Source organism: Moschus berezovskii, chromosome 17, assembly GCF_049115385.1.
Source record: "Moschus berezovskii isolate FMDL1 chromosome 17, NW_MosBer_1.0, whole genome shotgun sequence".
Classification (NCBI taxonomy): Eukaryota; Metazoa; Chordata; class Mammalia; order Artiodactyla; family Moschidae; genus Moschus; species Moschus berezovskii.
The window spans coordinates 14,461,422-14,481,015 of record NC_142476.1 but is presented as its reverse complement, the minus strand read 5'-3'; the positions used below and the strand labels follow the sequence as shown (position 1 = coordinate 14,481,015).

The window sequence follows — 19,594 nt, the reverse complement described above, 5'->3', positions numbered from 1 at the left end:
TATTTCGTCCTGCCGGCACTCATCCGAAATCTTGAAAGAAAGGCTCCGCTATTGTGTTCAGTCACCTGTCTTCTGACACAAGCGTGTCTGAATGTAAAAAAGGCTGAGGGGTGGTCTGGTATCACCGTGGGGCCTGTGTGTGTTTGCTGTTTTGTTTGTTGTTGTTTTTTCAAACAAATGCTTTGTGTGTGTGCTCGGTCGATCAGTGCCTCTGACTCTTTGCAGCCCCACAGACTGTAGCCCGCCCGGCTCCTCTGTCCATGGGATTTCCCAGGCAAGAATACTGGTTGTCATTTCCTCCTCCAGGGGATCTTCCTGCCCAGAGATCAACCATTCAACCTTACCTCCGTGACCAAAAACTAGACTCAGTTAGCCCAGGCTGTTTATTTATCATAAGCAGGACTTTGGTAATTCTGGACATTGCTTTTCAGTCGACTGAATGTATCCAACCTGAGGTTTGCTGAAAAAGAAAATAATATCTTAAATTCAGTTTAGGAAATTCAATTCTTAAAAGCTGGTTGATTTCATAAAATAATTCATGAAGAATTTATCTACATAGATTCCTATGATGATTCTGTTTATGATGTTTCTTCCTGTTAGGAACCAGCACATTTGTTTTGTGTTCCGTGTTAGAAATCGTTTGTGTACCGTGTTAGAAATTCCCGTTTTTTTTAACTTACTTTTTATTGATGTATAGTTGAATCGTTGATTACAATGTTGTGTCGATTACTGCTGTACAGTGAAGCATCTCACATACATCTAAAAACACTCTGTTTTGTATTCTTCTCCATTATGGTTTATCCAGGATATTGAATATAGTTCCCAGTGCTATACAGTGTGACCTTGTAGTTTAGCCATTGTAATCTATTCGGTATGTACACCAGTTTGCATCTGCTCATCCGAACTCCCCCCAAATATGGGGCGCTTCGTGACTGTGTGTCGCCCTTGCGCAGGAGCGGCTCCACAGTTCTCTATCATTTCAGTCTTAGCGCTGTGCATGAAGCCAGCACTGTTCACTTTATTTTCTTCTGTCCCTCAACTGTATGCTTGGCAGAAGCAGGTGTTACTACAAATCTATGCTGATTTACCCAACTAAGCTCGGATAAACAGTCCCTAAAAGCTTCCCCAGTGGCTCAGTGGTAAAGAATCCACTTGTCAATGCAAGAGACATGGGTTTGATCCCTGGAGAAGCAAATGGCAACCCACTCTTGCCTGGAAAATTCTGTGGAGAGCGGAGCCTGGTGGGCTACAGTCTATGGGATCACAAAGAGTCAGACGTGACTGAGTATGCAAGCAAAAAGTCTTTAATCAGAATAGAGGTGTGTGTAGGAAAGATCACTGAAATTAAATGTCATTGTAACAGTGAGGATAGCAGCTGGGTGTCTCCACTGCCCACTGCTTGTTCTGCTTACCAGAGCGCCCAATGTTCACTATTTCTGTTTTCAGTTCTTACACTTTCCTCCAAGTCTGAAAACAGTATCATCTGCTGCTCTTTCAAGAGTTGCTTATTGGTCTGAGCCTGTGGAGGAAGAAGACCTAGCACTGTTTTAAGTTTTCCCTGCTTGTTAGCTTTGTAAATTAAGTTAAATTCAGACCTCCAAGTGCAGTGTCACCAAGCGTAGCTGGTTTCTATTTTTATTTTTTAAAGATTTTTTTGATGTAGACCATTTTTAAAGTCTTTATTGGGTTTGTTACAATATTGCTTCCATTGTATGCTTTGGTTTTTTTGGCCACGAGGCATGTGGGACCTTGATTCCCTGACCGGGGGTCGAACCTGCGGTCCCTGCATTGGAAGGCAAAGTCCTAACCACTGGACCACCAGGGAGGTCCCTACACAGCTCTCTGACGGCACCTCAGCAGTACTCACACACACACGCACACTCACTCATGCTTCATTTTCCCAAGTCTTTCCAAAGAGGGAAGATATAAAAGCATCTTAGTTTCCAAACTTGCTTGACAAGGTTCCATATAAAGTTTTAGTTCTTTCTGCTCAGATATTTTAAACGAAGGCTCCTAATGTGAAATGCCATACACATTCAGCCAGCTCTCTTGAACTTTATTTCCATGCACTTTTCTTAAGCTCTTACAATACCAACAGCTTCATTGAGTTTTTCTGATTATGTAAACAGTTCATAGTGGCAGCACCTACTCTTGGGGGTCATAGATTCCACTGGATATTTTACACACCCATCTTTATAAGCCCAGCTTGGCACCACTTCACTCAGAGAAACACGGAACAGGAAACAGTCAGAAGTGGGGGATCTGGCCAAGGAATTCCTGGTAGCATTGCCCACCGCAGTCTGAGGAACATGAGCAATTCAACCCTCTGGACTCCATTGAGGAGAGTGAGGCCATGTGTGGCGGAGCGTCCCAGCTTAGAAGCCCCATGTCAAGAAAGGAACTGATCCATCGTGTAACAGTTCCATGGGCATAGCTGCCAAAGGTGCCGACAGGGGTGAGCCCGGTAACACGATGTGTGCTGGGTGCATGCACTCAGGGAGGCCAAGGTCAGCACTTCCCACCAGGACTGTGGTTCATCCACACCCGCCCTGGCCCAGACGCCAGGTGGAACTCAGGGATTGTGTTGACGGCTGCCCTGTCGCCAAGTAACATAGCTGCTAGTCCATCTTTATCAGATTTCACCTTCAGTGGAGATATAGGGTTACCCCATCCTCCTTTTCTCCATAAGGCAGAAAAAGTATTAACTCTTTCTAACAGCAGATTCTCCTAAGAGATAAATCATGTTGTCCCCTTTTAATAGTGACATTTCCTCGAGAGTGGGGTGGCTCTTGAGTTGTGAATTGCAGAAGCACAGCTACTTGAAATGTATTTTACTCAGTTTTTCTGGCATCACACTCCACCACCTATATTTTGACAACATTTGGGCCCCTTCCTTCTGAAGCTCTCTAAGGGTACAGCCCAGATGCCATTGTAAAATTTCCCTTCATCAGTTTCCCGTTTTAGAATTGGTGCATTTTACTATTTTTTTTTTAAAGCTGGTACTGTAAGAAGGAAATATTCCAATTTTGCATGCATTAAGATATCTTTATAATGGCACTTGATCAATATGTTGCCCCGGGATGGAATCTAAGCTTAAAAGTCTAGTCTTTGAAAGTGTTTCTGTGGACATCCCTGGTGGTCCAGTGGATAAGTCTTCAGCTTCTTGCAGGGTGTTGCGTGTTCAATCCTTGCTCAGGGAGCTAAGATTCCGCATGCTGCATGGTGTGGCAAATAAATAAACACATGCGAGCTCTGTAGAAGAATTTTTTCAAAGTATGTTTGTTCCTCTGTGTCCCATGTGACTTCCTGGCTTCCTTTTCTTTTCCTCTGTCCCCTTGTTTTATTTTCTTCTGGGAACGTTTCGGCTGTCCTCTTTATTCTTGGTCATCTGTGGGTCTTTTGCACTTATTTTCCTGGATGCTACTGGCCTTTGTGACCTGGAGACTACTATCTGTGAAACATTTTCTTTGTTTCACTTTCTTTTTGCTGGCCTTTTGGAGTTCATCTCAGTCACATTTTGGAGTCAGAAGTTGATATATTATTTTGGCATCCATCTTTCGTGAGAGGGTTTCCTTGAGGGTTTGGTTCTCATTGGCAATTTTATCCTAGTTACAGTGACACATGGGAGAAGGGGATTAGAAGTTCCATCGTCCTTAAGGGGCCGTGTGGACTGTGGAGATTCCCTGTGTTGTTACTGATTTATTTTCTCCAGCATCATCCATTGTCTCCAGACACGCAGTTTGGGCGGCCCTTGGCCTGGCTGAGTCACTCCATGCTTCTGGCTGTAAAAGAAATGTCTTGTGCTCAGGAAATCTTTCTTGGACCATGTAGAAAATAGGTTTCTCTTATTTTCACACTTCTCTACCTTTTTCCCCTTAAATCCAAGGAAAATATATAATCATTTTATTGGCTTATTTACCTGTATAGCCTTCATTTTCCCCCAAAGAGAAGGAAGATTCCTTCCGAACTGGTGCCTTTTTATGCCGTGTTTTCTGTCCTATCCCCAGAGACCGTCATGGCTGTAGGAAGCATAGCATTTGCTCGGTCAGTGTGGGATGAGTGAGGGGTATTGATCAGTTAAGACAGTGGTGGATGCCGTAACAGACGGATCCCCAAATCTCTGTGGCATAGCTGAGTGACGGTGAAAGTGAAGTCGCTCAGTCGTGTCCGACTCTTTGCGACCCCGTGGACTGTAGCCTGCCAGACTCCTCTGTCCACGGGATTCTCCAGGCCAGAATACTGGAGTGGGGTGCCGTAACTGAGTAGCCATCGCTTACTTTCTCAATCGTTTTTAAACACTGGAGTATGGTTGCTTCACAGTTGCTGGGTTAGTTTCTGCTGTACAGTGAACTGACTTAGCCACATGCCTATGTGCATCTCCTTCCTCTTGGGGCTCCACCCCTGAACCCCTCTAGGCCGTCACAGAGCGCTGCGCTGCGCTGCACTGCGCTGAGCTGAGCTGAGCTGCGCTGGGCAGGCTTCCCTGTCCATCCTCAGCTCCCGCGGACAGAGGCCTCCCGCGGGTCGTGTGCGTGTCTCAGTGATCGGCTCTCAGTTCGTCCCCCCTCCTTGGTGTCCGCCTGTCTGTCCTTTATGTTTGCATCTGTACTCCTGCTCGCAAAGAGCTTCATCTGTATCAGTTTTCTGGATTCCATACTGGCATTGATAGGCACTGTTTGTTTTCCTCTTTCTGAGTTCCTTCACTCTGTCTGATGGGCTCTAGGTCCGTTTCTACTCCAACTGGGGATGTTTATATTCTTGTCGAGGGCAGAGTCCTGCTCCACACGCCCATTCAAAGCTCCACGCGCACCCAAGGGCTGCCCGCTCCACAGGTGGCTCCTGAATTGGGGATGACAGCCAAGCTCCAGCCAGCACTCTGGAGGAGAGAGTGTAGGGTCTTTCACGGGGTGGAAGATACCAGACCCAGCTGCGATCGATAGGCCTCCCACCCTTATCTCAGTTACCTGGACACACTTAACAGCAAGGGAGAGAAAAAAGTCTTCTTCAGGGTTAGCCAGGGCCAGCCACGGGCAGCGGAGGGGAGCAGGGCAGAGGCGGAGCCCGGCTCTTCCCCTCAACCCCACCGACTGTCTCCAGCCAAAAGCACAGGCAGAGGTGGCTGTAGTGTTTGTTTTCTCTTGCTGTCTAACGGGTGAAAGCAGTGACTTCACGCCACACCCCTTGATTTATTAGCTCACAATTCCGAAGTCAGAGTTCCGGCTCCATGTGACTGGGTCTTCTGAAACCTAGATGTCCTCCAGGATGAGTTTTTATCTGGGGAATATGCATACAAATGCTTCCAGGGTGGATCCAGGTTGGCGGAGTCCTGTTTCTAGCTGCAGTGGGACCGCTGACCTGATTTCCTTGGGGTCCTGGGGCCAGGGCTCACCGTCAGCTCCCAGAAGCCCCTTGTGTTCTTTCCACCTGACCTGCTCCAGACAGCCTGGGGAGGCCTTCCAGCACCTCGAATCGCTGACTTCGGCCTTTTTAAAGGACTCATGTTTAGGTCATGCTCACCCAGAACAGTCTGGATATCTTCCAGTGGCGAAGTCCCGGCTGACTCGAGGCTGGATTTCGCTCTGCACAGTTTCTTCGCCGTAGTGCCTTCATGAGTGGTTGATGAGATAACCAAGACCTGGAAGCCTTGGGCACCATCTGGAAATTCTCCTCACCACCCATTTCCTTCAAAGCACCCAGGCTTCTCAGCCCACCCCCACCACAAATGTATAATTTCTGTATTGCCTTACAAGCATGATTTAGGAGGGTTGGATTTGTTTCCTCACCTGCAAGAGGAACGCCAGGTTTCTGCCCGTCTCCATGAAGTGCAGTGAGCCCTGATGGGGATGAAGGCCCTCCACTCCTACCGTCAGTTCAGTGCAGCCGTTCAGGCGTGTCCGGCTCTTTGCGACCCCATGGGCGGCAGCACGCCAGGCCTCCCTGTCCACCACCAACTCCTGGAGCTTGCTCAGACTCACGTTCACAGAGTCCGTGATGCCATCCAACAATCTCATCCTCTGCCGTCCCCTTCTTCTCCTGCCCTCAATCTTTCCCAGCATCAGGGTCTTTTCCAATGAGTCAGCTCTTTGCATCAGGTGGCCAAAGTACTGGAGTTTCAGCTTCAACATCAGTCCTTCCAGTGAATATTCAGGACCGATTTCCTTTAGGGCTCCCACCATGCACAACGTCAATTCGTAGTCCATCACCACAATCGCTCTCTTGCCCGAATCCCTTGATCCTGGAACCGACGTCCATGACTAACAGCTTTCTTCTTTTTCTCCTGGGTCACCGTTTCCCTCCTCTGCTGGACAGGCCTCGTCGGCATGCAGTTTTTAAAAGCAAACAGGCAGGAGCAACCGCAATATCTCTTGACCCTGTTTCCTCTTCAGCTGCCACCCTAGTTCTTCACCCACACACCTGCCAACAGCAAAGCTCCTTTCATCCTGCTTCACTTGCGAGTCCCTTTGCCAGCTGCATCTTTTCCTCCTACTTTTTAACCCTGAGTGTCTCAGGACTGAGTCTTGGGACTTCTATCCACTTTTAATTTCTGGGTTAATTGTTCAGTCTTCACAGCTTTAAGCAACAGCTGCATGTTGGAGACCCTCTGTCCAGTCTCAGATCCTTTCTAGCCAGCTTCCTACTCGGCACCTCCACTTGGGTGTCTACTTGTCCTTTCAGACCCTCAAATCCCAAACTGAGCTTCTGTTTCCCTCTGAGGGCTGCTCCGCACAGCCTTCATGGTCTTCACTGATTGTGGCGCTGTATGATTTCTTTCTGCTAACACCAGCGCTGCCAGCCTCATCTGAGCCGCTGTCGTACTTTGCCTGGATGATAGTACTTTCAACAAGGGGGTTATAAAAATCTGTATAATACCCAAGTCACAGTTTATTACTCCTCTAATCAAAATCCTGCTGGTGGTACACATTTAGCTCAAAAACCAAGGTAAGCGGCCATTCCCTGGAGGTCTAGTGGTTCGTACTCTGTGCTTTCTCTATGGAGGGTGTGGGTTCAAACCCTGATAAGGGAGCTAAGATCTTACAAATCTAGTGGTGCAGCAAAACAACGAACAAGCACACACACACACACACACACACACCAGTGTGACCTCACATGGTTTACAGCCCCTCCAATCTTGTCCTCGCCCTCTGCTGACTCCCAGTCACACCCTCAGCTGGCATCTCCTGATGCCCGTGCCTTTCCCCTCACTCCAGCCTCAGGGCACTCTTGCTGCTCCCTGGATGTTGGGCGTGTTCCTGCCTCCAGGCTCTCACCTAGTCACACCTGTGCCTGAAAGCATCCCCCAGAGACCTGTGCAGCTAACACCTCACCTTCTCACTTCAGTTCACTTCAGCTCAGTCGCTCAGTCGTGTCCGACTCTTTGCGACCCCATGGACTGCAGCACGCCAGGCCTCCCTGTCCATCACCAACTCCCAGAGCTTGCTCAAACTCATGTCCATTGAGTCGGTGATACCATCCAATCATCTCATCCTCTGTAAGCCCCTTCTCCTCCTGCCTTCAATTTTCCCCGGCATCAGGATCTTTTCTAGTGACTCAGTTCTTCACATCAGGTGGCCAAAGTATTGGAGTTTCAGCTTCAGCATCAGTCCTTCCAATGAATATTCAGGATGGATCTCCTTTAGGATGGACTAGTTGGATCTCCTTGCAGTCCAAGGAACTCTCAGGAGACTCCTACAACGAAACAGTTCAAAAGGATCAATTCTTCAGCACTCAGCTTTCTTTATAGTCTAACTCTCACATCCATACATGACCACTGGAAAAATCATAGCTTTGACTAGATGGACCTTTGTTGGCAAAGTGATGACTCTGCTTTTTAATATGCTGTCTAGGTTGGTCATAACTTTCCTTCCAAGGAGTAAGCGTCTTTTAATTTCATGGCTGCAGTCATTACCTGCAGTGATTTTGGAGCCCCCCCCCAAAATAAAGTGTGTCTTTGTTTCCACTGTTTGCCCATCTATTTGCCATGAAGTGATGGGACCAGGTGCCATGATCTTAGTTTTCTAAACGTTGAGTTTTAAGCCAACTTTTTCACTCTCCTCTTTCACTTTCATCAAGAGGCTCTTTAGTTCTTCTTCACTTTCTGCCATAAGGGTGGTGTCATCTGCATATCTGAGGTTATTGATATTTCTCCCATCAATCTTGATTCCAGCTTGTGCTTCTTCCAGCCCAGCATTTCTCATGATGTACTCTGCACAGAAGTTAAATAAGCAGGTTGACAATATATAGCCTTGATGTACTCCCCTCCCGATTTGGAACCAGTCTATTGTTCCATGTACAGTTCTAACTGTTGCTTCTTGACCAGCATACAGATTTCTCAGGAGGCAAGTCAGGTGGTCTGGTATTCCCATCTCTTTCAGAATTTTCCACAGTTTATTGTGATCTACACAGTCAAAGGCTTTGGCACAGCAGATAAAGCAGAAACAGATGTTTTTCTGGAGCTTTCTTATTTTTTCGATGATCCAGTGGATGTTGGCAATTTGATCTCTGGTTCCTCTGCCTTTTCTAAATCCAGCTTGAACATCTGGGAGTTCACGGTTCACATATTGCTGAAACCTGGCTTGGAGAATTTTAAGCATGACTTTGCTAGCGTGTGAGATGAGTGCAATTGTGCGGTAGTTTGAGCATTCTTTGGCATTGCCTTTCTTTGAGATTGGAATGAAAACTGACCTTTTCCAGTCCTGTGGCCACTGCTGAGTTTTCCAAATTTGTTGGCATATTGAGTGCAGCACTTTCACAGCATCATCTTTCAGGATTTGAAATAGCTCAACTGGAATTCTATCACCTACACTAGCTTTGTTCATAGTGATGCTTCTTAAGGCCCACTTGGCTTTGCATTCCAGGATGTCTGGCTCTAGGTGAGTGATAACCCCATCGCGATTATCTGGTTCATGAAGATCTTTTTTTGTATAGTTCTTCTGTGTATTCTTGCCACCTCTTCTTAATATCTTCTGCTTCTATTCGGTCTATACCATTTCTGTCCTTTATCGAGCCCATCTTTGCTTGAAATGTTCCTTCCCTTGGTATCTCTAATTTTCTTGATGAGATCTCTTGTCTTTCCCATTACACTGTTTTCCTCTATTTCTTTACATTGATCACTGAGGAAGGCTTTCTTATCTCTCCTTGCTATTCTTTTAATTCGACATTCAAATGGGTGTATCTTTCCTTTTCTCCTTTGCTTTTCACTTCTCTTCTTTTTGCAGCTATTTGCCCTTTTGCATTTCTCTTTCTTGGGGATGGTCTTGATCCCTGTTTCCTGTACAATGTCATGAACCTCTGTCCATAGTTCTTCAGACACTCTGTCAGATCTAATCCCTTGAATCTATTTGTCACTTTCATTGTATAATCATAAGTGATTTGATTTAAATCATACCCAAATGGTCTAGTGGTTTTTCCTACTTTCTTCAGTTTAAGTCTGAATTTGGCAAAAAGGAGTTCATGATCTGAGCCACAGTCAGCTTCCACTCTTATTTTGGCTGATTGTATAGAGCGTCTCCATCTTTGGCTGCAAAGAATATAATCAATCTGATTTTGGTATTGACCGAAATCAATTCTGGTTATGTCCATGTGTAGAGTCTTCTCTTGTGTTGTTGGAAGAGGGTGTTTGCTATGACCAGTGCATACTCTTGGCAAAACTCTATTAGCCTTTGCCCTGCTTCATTCCGTGCTCCAAGGCCAAATTTGCCTGTTACTCCAGGTATTTCTTAACTTCCTACTTTTGCATTCCAGTCCCCTATAATGAAAAGGACATCTTTTATGGGTGTTGGTTCTAGAAGGTCTTGTAGGTCTGCATAGAACTGTTCAACTTCGGCTTCTTCAGTGTTACTGGTTGAGGCATAGACTTGGATTACTGTGATATTGAATGGTTTGCCTTGGAAAGGAACACAGATCATTCTGTTTTTGAGACTGCATCCAAGTATTGTGTTTTGGACTCTGGTTGACTACCCTTTGATAGCTACTTCATTTCTTCTAAGGGATTCTTGCTCATAGTAGTAGATATAATGGTCACCTGAGTTAAATTCACCCATTCCAGTCCATTTTAGCTCACTGATTCTTAAAATATCGATGTTCACTCTTGCCATCTCCTGTTTGACCACTTCCAATTTGCCTTGATTCATAGACCTAACATTCCATGTTGCTATGCAGTATTGCTCTTTGCAGTATTGGACTTTACTTCCATCACCAGTCACATCCACAGCTGGGTGTTGTTTTTGCTTTGGCTCCATCCCTTTATTCTTTCTGGAGTTATTTCTCCACTGATCTCCAATAACATATTGGGCACCTACCAACCGTGGGAGTTCATCTTTCAGTGTCCTATATTTTTGCCTTTACATACTGTTCATGGGCTTTTCAAGGGAAGAATACTGAAGTGGTTTGCCATTCCCTTGTCCAGTGGACCACTCTTTGTCAGAACTCTCCACCGTGACCCGTCCGTCCTGGGTGGCCCCACACGGCATGGCTCATAGTTTCACTGAGTCAGACGAGGCTGTGGTCCGTGTGATCAGATTGGCTAGTTTTCTGTGATTGTGGTTTTCAGTCTGTCTGCCCTCTGATGGAGAAGGACAGAGGCTTATGGAAGCTTCCTGATGGGAGAGACTGACTGAGGGGGAAACTGGGTCTTGTTCTGATGGGCGGGGCCGCGCTCAGTAAACCTTTTAATCCAGTTTTCTGTTGATGGGCGGGGCTGTGTTCCCTCTGTTATTTCAGTTCAGTTCAGTCACTCAGTCGTGTCCGACTCTCTGCGACCCCATGAATCACAGCACGCCAGGCCTCCCTGTCCATCACCAACTCCCAGAGTTCTCTCAAACTTTTCATGCCCATCGAATCAGTGATGCCGTCCAGCCATCTCATTCTCTGTCGTTCCCTTCTCCTCCTGCCCCCAATCCCTCCCAGCATCAGGGTCTTTTCCAGTGAGTCAACTCGTCGCATGAGGTGGCCAAAGTATTGGAGCTTCAGCTTTAGCATCAGTCCTTCCAATGAACACCCAGGATTGATTTCCTTTAGGATGGACTGGTTGGATCTCCTTGCAGTCCAAGGGACTCTCAAGAATCTTCTCCAGCACCACAGTTCAAAACCATCGATTCTTCGGCAATCAGCTTTCTTCGCAGTCCAAGTCTCACATCCATACACGACCACGGGAAAAACCATAGCCTTGACTAGACGGACCTTGGTTGGCAAAGTAGTGTCTCTGCTTTTTAATATGCTATCTAGGCTGGTCATAACTTTCCTTCCTAGGAGTAAGCGTCTTTTAATTTCGTGGCTGCAATCAGTTATTTACCTGGGGCCAGACTATGGTGGAGGTAATGAAGGCCATGGTGACCTCCTTCAAATGGCCCCATGCATAACCTGCTACAGTCACTGCCCCCAACCCCGCAGCAGGCCACTGCCGACCCACGCCTCCACCAGAGCCTCCTGGACGCTCCCAGGAGAGTCTGGGTGGGTCTCTCGTGGGGCCACTGCTCCTTTCTCCGGGGTCCTGGTGCACAAAGTTCTGTTCTGCCCACCAAGTGTCTGTTTCCCCGTCCTGTGTACGTTCTGGTGGTTCTCTGGTGGGTTAATGGAGACCTCCTCCAAGAAGGCTTATGCCCCACCCAGGTCTGCTGCACCCAGCCCCTGCCCCTGCGGCAGGCCACTGCTGACCCGTCCTCCTCCGGAGACACTTGAACACAGCTCTGTCTCAGTCTCTGTGGGGTCTCTGGGTCCTGGGGCACACACGGTGTGTTTGAGCCCTCTGAGCATCTCTGCCAGGAATGGGGTTTGATTCTAAATGCGATTTCGTCCCTCTTACTGTCTTGCTGGGGCTTCTCTGCCCTTGGACGCGGGGTATCTCCTCACAGCTGCTCCAGCGCCGTGCAGTTGCCGCTCCAGTCTTCATCATCTTGCGACCTATTTCACTGTTCCTTTGTTTATTGTCTATACTGTTGACTGTCTTTCCTCCCAGAACGTCAGTCCCATGAGGACAAGGGTCTTTGTCTGTCTCGTTCTCTGAGACACCTTAAATACTTAAATCAGTGGCACACACTAAGACCCAAAATATTTTGGGTGAATAGTGAATAAGTAGTACTATGTCCCGACACTATGCTAATGTCTACTGTGAGTCTAACTTAGCCTCAGTTTACTAATTAGAGATGGAGATATGAAGATAATGAGGGTTGTGGCTAAGGTCCCAGCCAGGAAGTGGTGGAGGTAGGCTGGGAACCCAAGCAGCCGTCTGTATCCAGGACTGAGGCCCTGACGTCTCCACGTTATTTCACTGGGCTTTCACCGGAGATGAACAGTATTACCTACTTGTTCAGGACGGGGGATATTTCCAATAAGCTCTCTTTTCTCTGTCCTTCCTCCAAGAAAGGATGTCATTTCACATTAAACCTTTGTGAAAATTCATGTCAGGATAAGTCTTATATCAAGTGTAGAGTAAAGTAATTTGTGCTGTGGTTAATTGATTTTATACCTCAATGAGCAGGTTTATTTCATGTGGGGCAGTGACCTTTCTGATCTCCTTAAGAAGCTATCTAGTTCTGCATATAAAGTTAAACTACAGGAGGTTATCTCTGAGAATTATAACTAGATTACCTATTTGATCCCTTTCTAATGGAGTGACCAAAAGAAAGGTAATTAAATCTAAATGACAGTGTCTGATAAATAGACATTATTTAGTAGGAAGGAAGAGAATTGCTCTTCCATACTCTATGAATTCTTAAAATATGAAATATTTTACTGGTTCTGAACGAATAAATGGGCAAGATATGGGCAAGACTTACAAAATCAGAAACATCCTGTCTTTGGTCTCATTCTAAAAATTATATTGTTTTAAAACTTTAAAAGAAATGAAAATGTTAAAATGTAAGTCCTTTAACTGTGATTTCTCAAAGAATCCAGCAGCATATGTGACATAGCAAACTCCCTCTGTGTGTTCTGTTTCATTTCCAGATAATGCTAAAGCACTCATCATATTTTTGGTATTTCTGATTATTGTGACATCAATAGCCCTGCTCATTGTCCTCTATAAAATCTACGACCTGCATAAGAAAAGATCCAGGTAAGAGTTGATTTCAAAATGAAAAGATAATAATAACAGTTATACTGATGAAAGTCCCGTTTATGAGGCCAACATGGAAAAGATGAATTCCGAGATGACAGTAAGAAGTCCAGGGCATCACTAATTTTTGATGAAAGACTTTCCTATGGTCTTATTGGTTTATATTAAATATCATTTTTCTATGTTCACTAATAATAGGATCATTTCCTTTAGTAGTAACCAATGAAAAGAATGTGTCTGTTCTTTTAGTACGAAGTGAGTCACAGGTATCTAGAAGTGACAATGGAGAGAAAGGTATCGGGAAGCATATACACTCCTCTGGCCGCGAACAACTACACGTTATGAAAATCAAGAAGTTCCAAACTAAAAAAACGCGGTCGCTTCTCTGAGACTGGCCAGCCACCCTTGGCTGGGTTCTTCCTCCCCTACCCTTCTTCCGCTTCCCCACCCACGATGTCTTCTCAGCCCTCCCCTCTGCCCTTTCATCCTCCCCATCTCTACTTCCTCCTTCCCTCAAGACGGTCGTTAAATATAAAGTGCTTGCCAACTGCATTCTGTTTCTTAAGAGTATGCAGACTTACGTTTCTTATCTTTACAGCAATTTAGATGAGCAGCAGGAACTAGTTGAAAGAGGTAAGTGTGCACGTTTTTTCACTGGCGAATGTCTCTCTTGTTTTATATAATAATTCAGCATGTTTTAAATCTAACCTGGACTTCCTCTGTGATAAAATTTGAATTCAGTGATGTATTTATTTAACCAGCAAGGATCTGTACCTTCTCAGAGTGTGCCTGAAACTTCGGCAGTGACAGGTCACAGACTCTGCATTTAAAATTTTAGGGTCTGGTAGAGGGAGACAGACCTGTGGACAGCTATGCCAGAATTTGATAGGAGCTGTGGTCATGGAGTGTGTCCAGTGCTATAGAAAGCCAGAGGACAGAGAGCTGTCTCTGCAGAAGGCCAGAAGCTAGGTCTTCGAAGGTGGTGGGGAATCATTAGACCAGCAAAGGACAGAGTGATGGAAGAGTAGATGGAGGGCCACACAGACAGCGAGGTGGCAAGTGTACTCACGTCCCTGCAAGGGTGGATGGGAGCTGTTCCCACCAAGGCACACTGACATTCCTGACGGAAGATCGCAACCTGACTTAGGAAATGAGCACGTTTCATCTTTTCTCCCTCTCTCTTTTCTTTTATTCAACTTCTCTTTAAAAATGTGCTTTTTGATCCAGTAAAATGGGGATGGGGTTAAAGAAGTTGAAACTGTGTTTGTAATAAAGAAAATGATTTGGTTTAGCATACTCAAGATCAGAAACATTTCAGAACTCCTCTCTTTGGTTTTAACTTGTCTCAGAAAGGGTCAAGGAGCATTTATGTCAGAGTTGCCACAGGTTGCCCCTTGCAGTGGTTAGAACTTTTCCAAATCCCATAAAACCTCGAAGGTGGCCCTAGGTTAGAATGAATGAATGCCGAGGAGCTCTAACCATCCAAAGGAACAGCTGTACACATGGACCGTTTGATAGTTGTGATTAGATAGAAGATTTCCACAGTCAAAGAGCAAAATATAACCCTAACGGACATCTTTTTTCTTCACCTAATAAATAGGGGACATTAACATGGATACTAAAAGAAATGCTTCTAGATGTATATGCAATAGGAGGAGGAACATAACTTTCAACATGTGTGACAGCTTACATTCTCTTAAGATTCTGGAACTGTTGTTTGTCAGTATCCATATGCAATTATAGCTATTTACTTTAATATATTTTGTTCTTTAGTAAGTTATTTCACAAGTCTGGTATATAATGAGTTTCATACTCTGGTGGCGTAAAAAATGAACACAGTCTGTTTACAGTCAAGTATAGAGATTATCACATTAAGACAAGTCCCGGGTATCAGGGTAGTCATCAAATTATTTATGTGTTTACAATGTTTCACAATAATTTAGATAAAATTAAAAACATACAATATAGGTAAGTATAGCAATTGTCATAAAATGCGTATAATACAACAAAGAAATGTAGCCCTAGCTGTCCTTACAGTGGTGATGTTGGCCTGAAATCTGTTCTTGCAGATAGACAGTAAGGAGGGACATTCTCTGCAGAGAGAACGTATGCATGGAGGCATGGGGAGAACCTCTGTGATGCACTTGGCGAATATTCGTGCCTAAGATATAGAACAAGAGCGTAGGAAACTGTGGTTGAGATGAGTCATGTGAAATTATAAAAAGGGCTCATATATCACGTTAAACATTGAAACTTTAACCTGTAGACTGTGGAGCAGAAACAGTAGTGTGAACTTTCTTGTCAGCAAGCGGAGTTGCACACTCATATTTGTGGATCAGAAGATGAATTTGTGGAGTTTAAAAAGTCAGTCAGGCTGGGTACAGACTGGAGGCAAGGAGAGGGGTTGTCGTGTGGATGAGGAGGGGTCCCGAGCGTGACCATGGCCAGAAGGTGTGAAAGGTACACGGTGACCTGTTGGATGTAAGGACAGAGGGAGAAATCGTGGGCCACTTGGAAGTTTCCTTGTTGGTGGCTTTGGGAATGGTGGTCCCGTTTGCTGAGATTTGAGGTGCTAGAATAAAGGGGCATGACTTTGAACGTCTTGAGTTTGGGGTCCTTCTGGGATAACTGGGTGGAAGACCTGAGGGTCAGTGGGAAAGATTAATACATAAAAGACCTGAAGAGTCTTAGAGCCCCAGATTCAGATGTCACAGGCTTACAGGTGAATCTGTATATGTGAGTGAGATGTTCCATGTGAGCTGTGTGAGAAGGAACGGACACTCAGGACTTAACCCAAGGTTTGCTTCTAATGAGATGTGTATGGATGTGGGAAAGAGAGACGCGGTACTAGCCATGAACCTTTAATATGTTTAAAGATGATGAGAAGCAGCTGATGAACGTGGAGCCCATCCATGCAGATGTTTTGCTGGAGACTTACAAGCGGAAGATCGCCGATGAGGGAAGGCTCTTCCTGGCTGAATTTCAGGTGGGTGATCCTCCTGCCATAGGATGAGAAAGTTCACTACATCACCAACGGAACCCGTCTTAAATGTGTTGTGTAGCTGTTGGCCTTGATAGTTTATCCCACATAATAGCGAAGCAGAGTCAAAGCAGCTGATATTACCAGGTATTTGCTGACCAGCAGAGAGAGATTCATCGTCATAAAACTAGCCAACGTTTCAAGATAATGCTGCTTCAGTGAATGAGTACTAGTTACGAAGTCATGTCCAGAAACACATTTGGCTGATGTGTCCTTGTGCCCTAGATAATTATCCAAGTTCTTTTCAATGAATTTGAAAGTGGCACAGCAATTACTGCTAAATTTGCTCTCATGGGATTTATTCTCCAAGTAGTCCATCATTCATTTTCTTAAAGAGGGCTTTTTGCATAATTCCTAATAACGTTCAATTACCATATGCAGCTTGTTCAACAGGGTAAAGGAAATACGCACCAGGATGTCTCACTGGTTCAGTGGTTTTTCTACAATCTGCTCTGACCCAAAGGATCTTTGTGTCTTTCAGAGCATTCCACGGGTATTCAGCAAGTTTTCCATCAAGGATGCTCGAAAATCCTTTAACCAGAACAAAAACCGCTATGTTGATATCCTTCCTTGTAAGTTGTTCATTGAGAATTGGATTCCCATACATTTAGGCTACTTGATTATTCGTTATTTCACTTATTTAATATTTCTTTTCATTGAGCAGATGACTACAACCGTGTTGAACTCTCTGACATAAACGGAGATGCAGGATCAAACTATATAAATGCCAGCTATATTGATGTGAGTAAAAAATGCATAACGGCCAGGTTTTACAGCGTCACCATTCTGTCACCGACCATTTTCGTTTTTCTTGTGTCTTTACATTCTGTTCAGCTCCATCTTCGTCATGGCAGATTTTTATGTTTTTAAAGAGTTTATTGCATTGTAGTTGATTAACAACACTGAATTAGTTTCAGGGGTACAGCAAAGTGAGTCAGTTATACATATACATATGTCCACTCATGGCAAGTTTTAAAAAATATTATTTGAAATCATTTGGAGGAAACCCGACAATGTCGCTGGTATAAACAACAGCATCACTAATATTTGCAAGAACAGTTATTTATTATTTACTGTCACTGCTCGGTAGTATAGGATTTTTGTTTCCCAACAGAATGATATAAGAATTAAAATACTCTGGTGCCTGTCATGTGCTGTATATTACCTAAATTATCTGTGTGTGTATTTCTCATAAGAGCCCTGCCTTTGCACCTCACCATAGAGGTGAGGACTGGAAGGCACTGTTTAATTTGTTACTTTGCCTTTGTTCAGTTAGTAAATGTCTGAGGATATTGCACATGGTTAATTTATCCAAAATATTTTAAAATTGTAATTTATTATACCATTGCTAATGAAGTAATGCATCACACAAAATAAAAAAAAAAAACAAGCAGTATAAAAATACAGAGAAACTATTACAGAATATATAGCATGACCTTGGAGAAGGCAATGGCAACCCACTCCAGTACTCTTGCCTGGAAAATCCCATGGGTGGAGGTGCCTGGTAGGCTGCAGTCCATGGGGTTGCTAAGAGTCGGACATGACTGAGTGACTTCACTTTCACTTTTCACTTTAATGCTTTGGAGAAGGAAATGGCAACCCACTCCAGTGTTCTTGCCTGGAGAATCCCAGGGACGGGGGAGCCTGGTGGGCTGCCGTCTATGGGGTTGCACAGAGTCGGACACGACTGAAGCGACTTAGCAGCAGCAGCAGCATGACCTTATTGGTTATCTGTTTTATATATAGTAATGTATATATGTTAATCCTAAACTTCAGATTTATCATAAATTATTCTTGAATCTGCCTGCAGCAGAGGAGACCTGGGTTCTATCCCTGATCGGGAAGATCCTCTGGAGAAGGGAATGGCAACCCACTCCAGTATTCTTGCCTGGAGAATCCCATGGACAGAGGAACCCGGCGGGCTACAGTCTATGGGGTCGCAAGAGTGGGACACGACTTAGTGACTAAGCCACCACGTCATGTTTCCTATTTGTCCACTGAGAGTGTCTTTATACATAAACCAGAAAACAGCAATATTTGTTACCCTGATTTATCCAAAAATGTTACCATGATATTCACACTGTTCTGTATGATGTTTAATTTACCTAAAATATATATCTCGGATACATAAAATGTCACTCTATGAAAGCAGAGATTGGCAGGCTTTCTCTGTAAGGGGGCCCGATAGCAACTTTTGGGGTTTTACAGGATACACCACCTCTCTCACAGCTACTCAGCTCTGAAGCCCATGGCTACACTTCTATAGATAACACATGATGTGGCTGATTCTAGGCCATCAGTGGTATATCCCGGCACTAGATAAAAGGTAGAAGTTTGAGGCTAATCTCAGGATGAGTTATTGAAAAAAACTGAGTAAAAATCCCCAAAGTTACTCTTATGGCTGGTAAGGAGGATTAAATTGTGGCAGACGGTGCTTTAAAGCTTGACAGGATATAAAATGTAGGAATGCCTGATTACTCTTATAAATTGCTACACCATCCCAGATGGAGCTAAAACCTATGTACTTTTCAGCTTTGTTTAGGGTATATCACAAAGACACATGAAGTCATGGATATTGTTTGTAAATGTTAATACGTTTGGCACAGTTAAATGACTGATCATGAGTTAATAAACTCCCCGTTATAATTTGAAACTGCTCAGGAAAATACACACCCAAGAAAAGACCAATTTGAAGCAACTTTCTTACTTTACACTTTTGCATGTAAATGGATAATTGGACGTTCAGTAATGATATTTCTTTTTGTCTGTCTTGAACAGGGTTTCAAAGAACCCAGGAAATACATTGCAGCACAAGGTAATTTCTCTGGTAGTCTGATATTCTTTTTGAAAAATTGCTTTTTAGCACTTTAAAAAGGGTGTTTCTTACCAGTTTTTATTTGTTTACCACCTAGGTCCCAGGGATGAGACTGTTGATGATTTCTGGAGGATGATCTGGGAGCAGAAAGCCACGGTTATTGTCATGGTCACTCGATGTGAAGAAGGGAACAAGGTAGGAACCCAGAAGATTCTCAGGGTGAAGGTCTCGGACTCACAAGGTAGAGGCTGGATGTTAGGAAAAAAGAGGGTTGGACTGCATTTCAAAATGTCACATCTGTATGTGCTTGATGACAAAACAGTTCTCTCTTTGAACATTTGATTTAAATTTTCATACCTATAGAAGGATAAAATATGTACACATATAAATATACATCCCTGGAGAAGGAATGGCAACCCATTCCAGTATTCTTGCCTGGAAAATTCCATGGACAGAGGAACCCGGCAGGTTGTAGCCCATGGGGTCACAAAAGAGTCGGACACGACTTCACAACTGAGCATACAAATCTACCTATATAAGAATAAAATTTAAATGTTTCTGCTTAATTGCTGGACATCTATGGGATTCCTATTTTGTCACAGTATTATTTCAAGTTCAGTACACTTCTGTGAGCTGGTGTCACAAGTACTTGTGAATACTTGAAACACATTGACCTTCACGCTGACCT

The 19,594-nt window shown here is 44.3% G+C and overlaps 1 protein-coding gene across 5 annotated transcripts in view; it reads left to right on the top strand.

Annotated features, from left to right (window-relative positions):
* PTPRC (protein tyrosine phosphatase receptor type C) overlaps nt 1-19,594 on the top strand; it is a 133,989-nt gene that overhangs the window by 93,842 nt on the left and 20,553 nt on the right. For all 5 annotated transcript variants that reach the window (XM_088845214.1, XM_088845215.1, XM_088845216.1 and 2 more), the window contains 7 exons: nt 12,943-13,051; nt 13,650-13,684; nt 15,928-16,037; nt 16,573-16,663; nt 16,756-16,832; nt 18,870-18,906; nt 19,004-19,101. In XM_088845214.1, the coding sequence (XP_088701340.1) occupies nt 12,943-13,051; nt 13,650-13,684; nt 15,928-16,037; nt 16,573-16,663; nt 16,756-16,832; nt 18,870-18,906; nt 19,004-19,101 (557 nt within the window). The remainder of the gene's footprint in view (nt 1-12,942; nt 13,052-13,649; nt 13,685-15,927; nt 16,038-16,572; nt 16,664-16,755; nt 16,833-18,869; nt 18,907-19,003; nt 19,102-19,594) is intronic.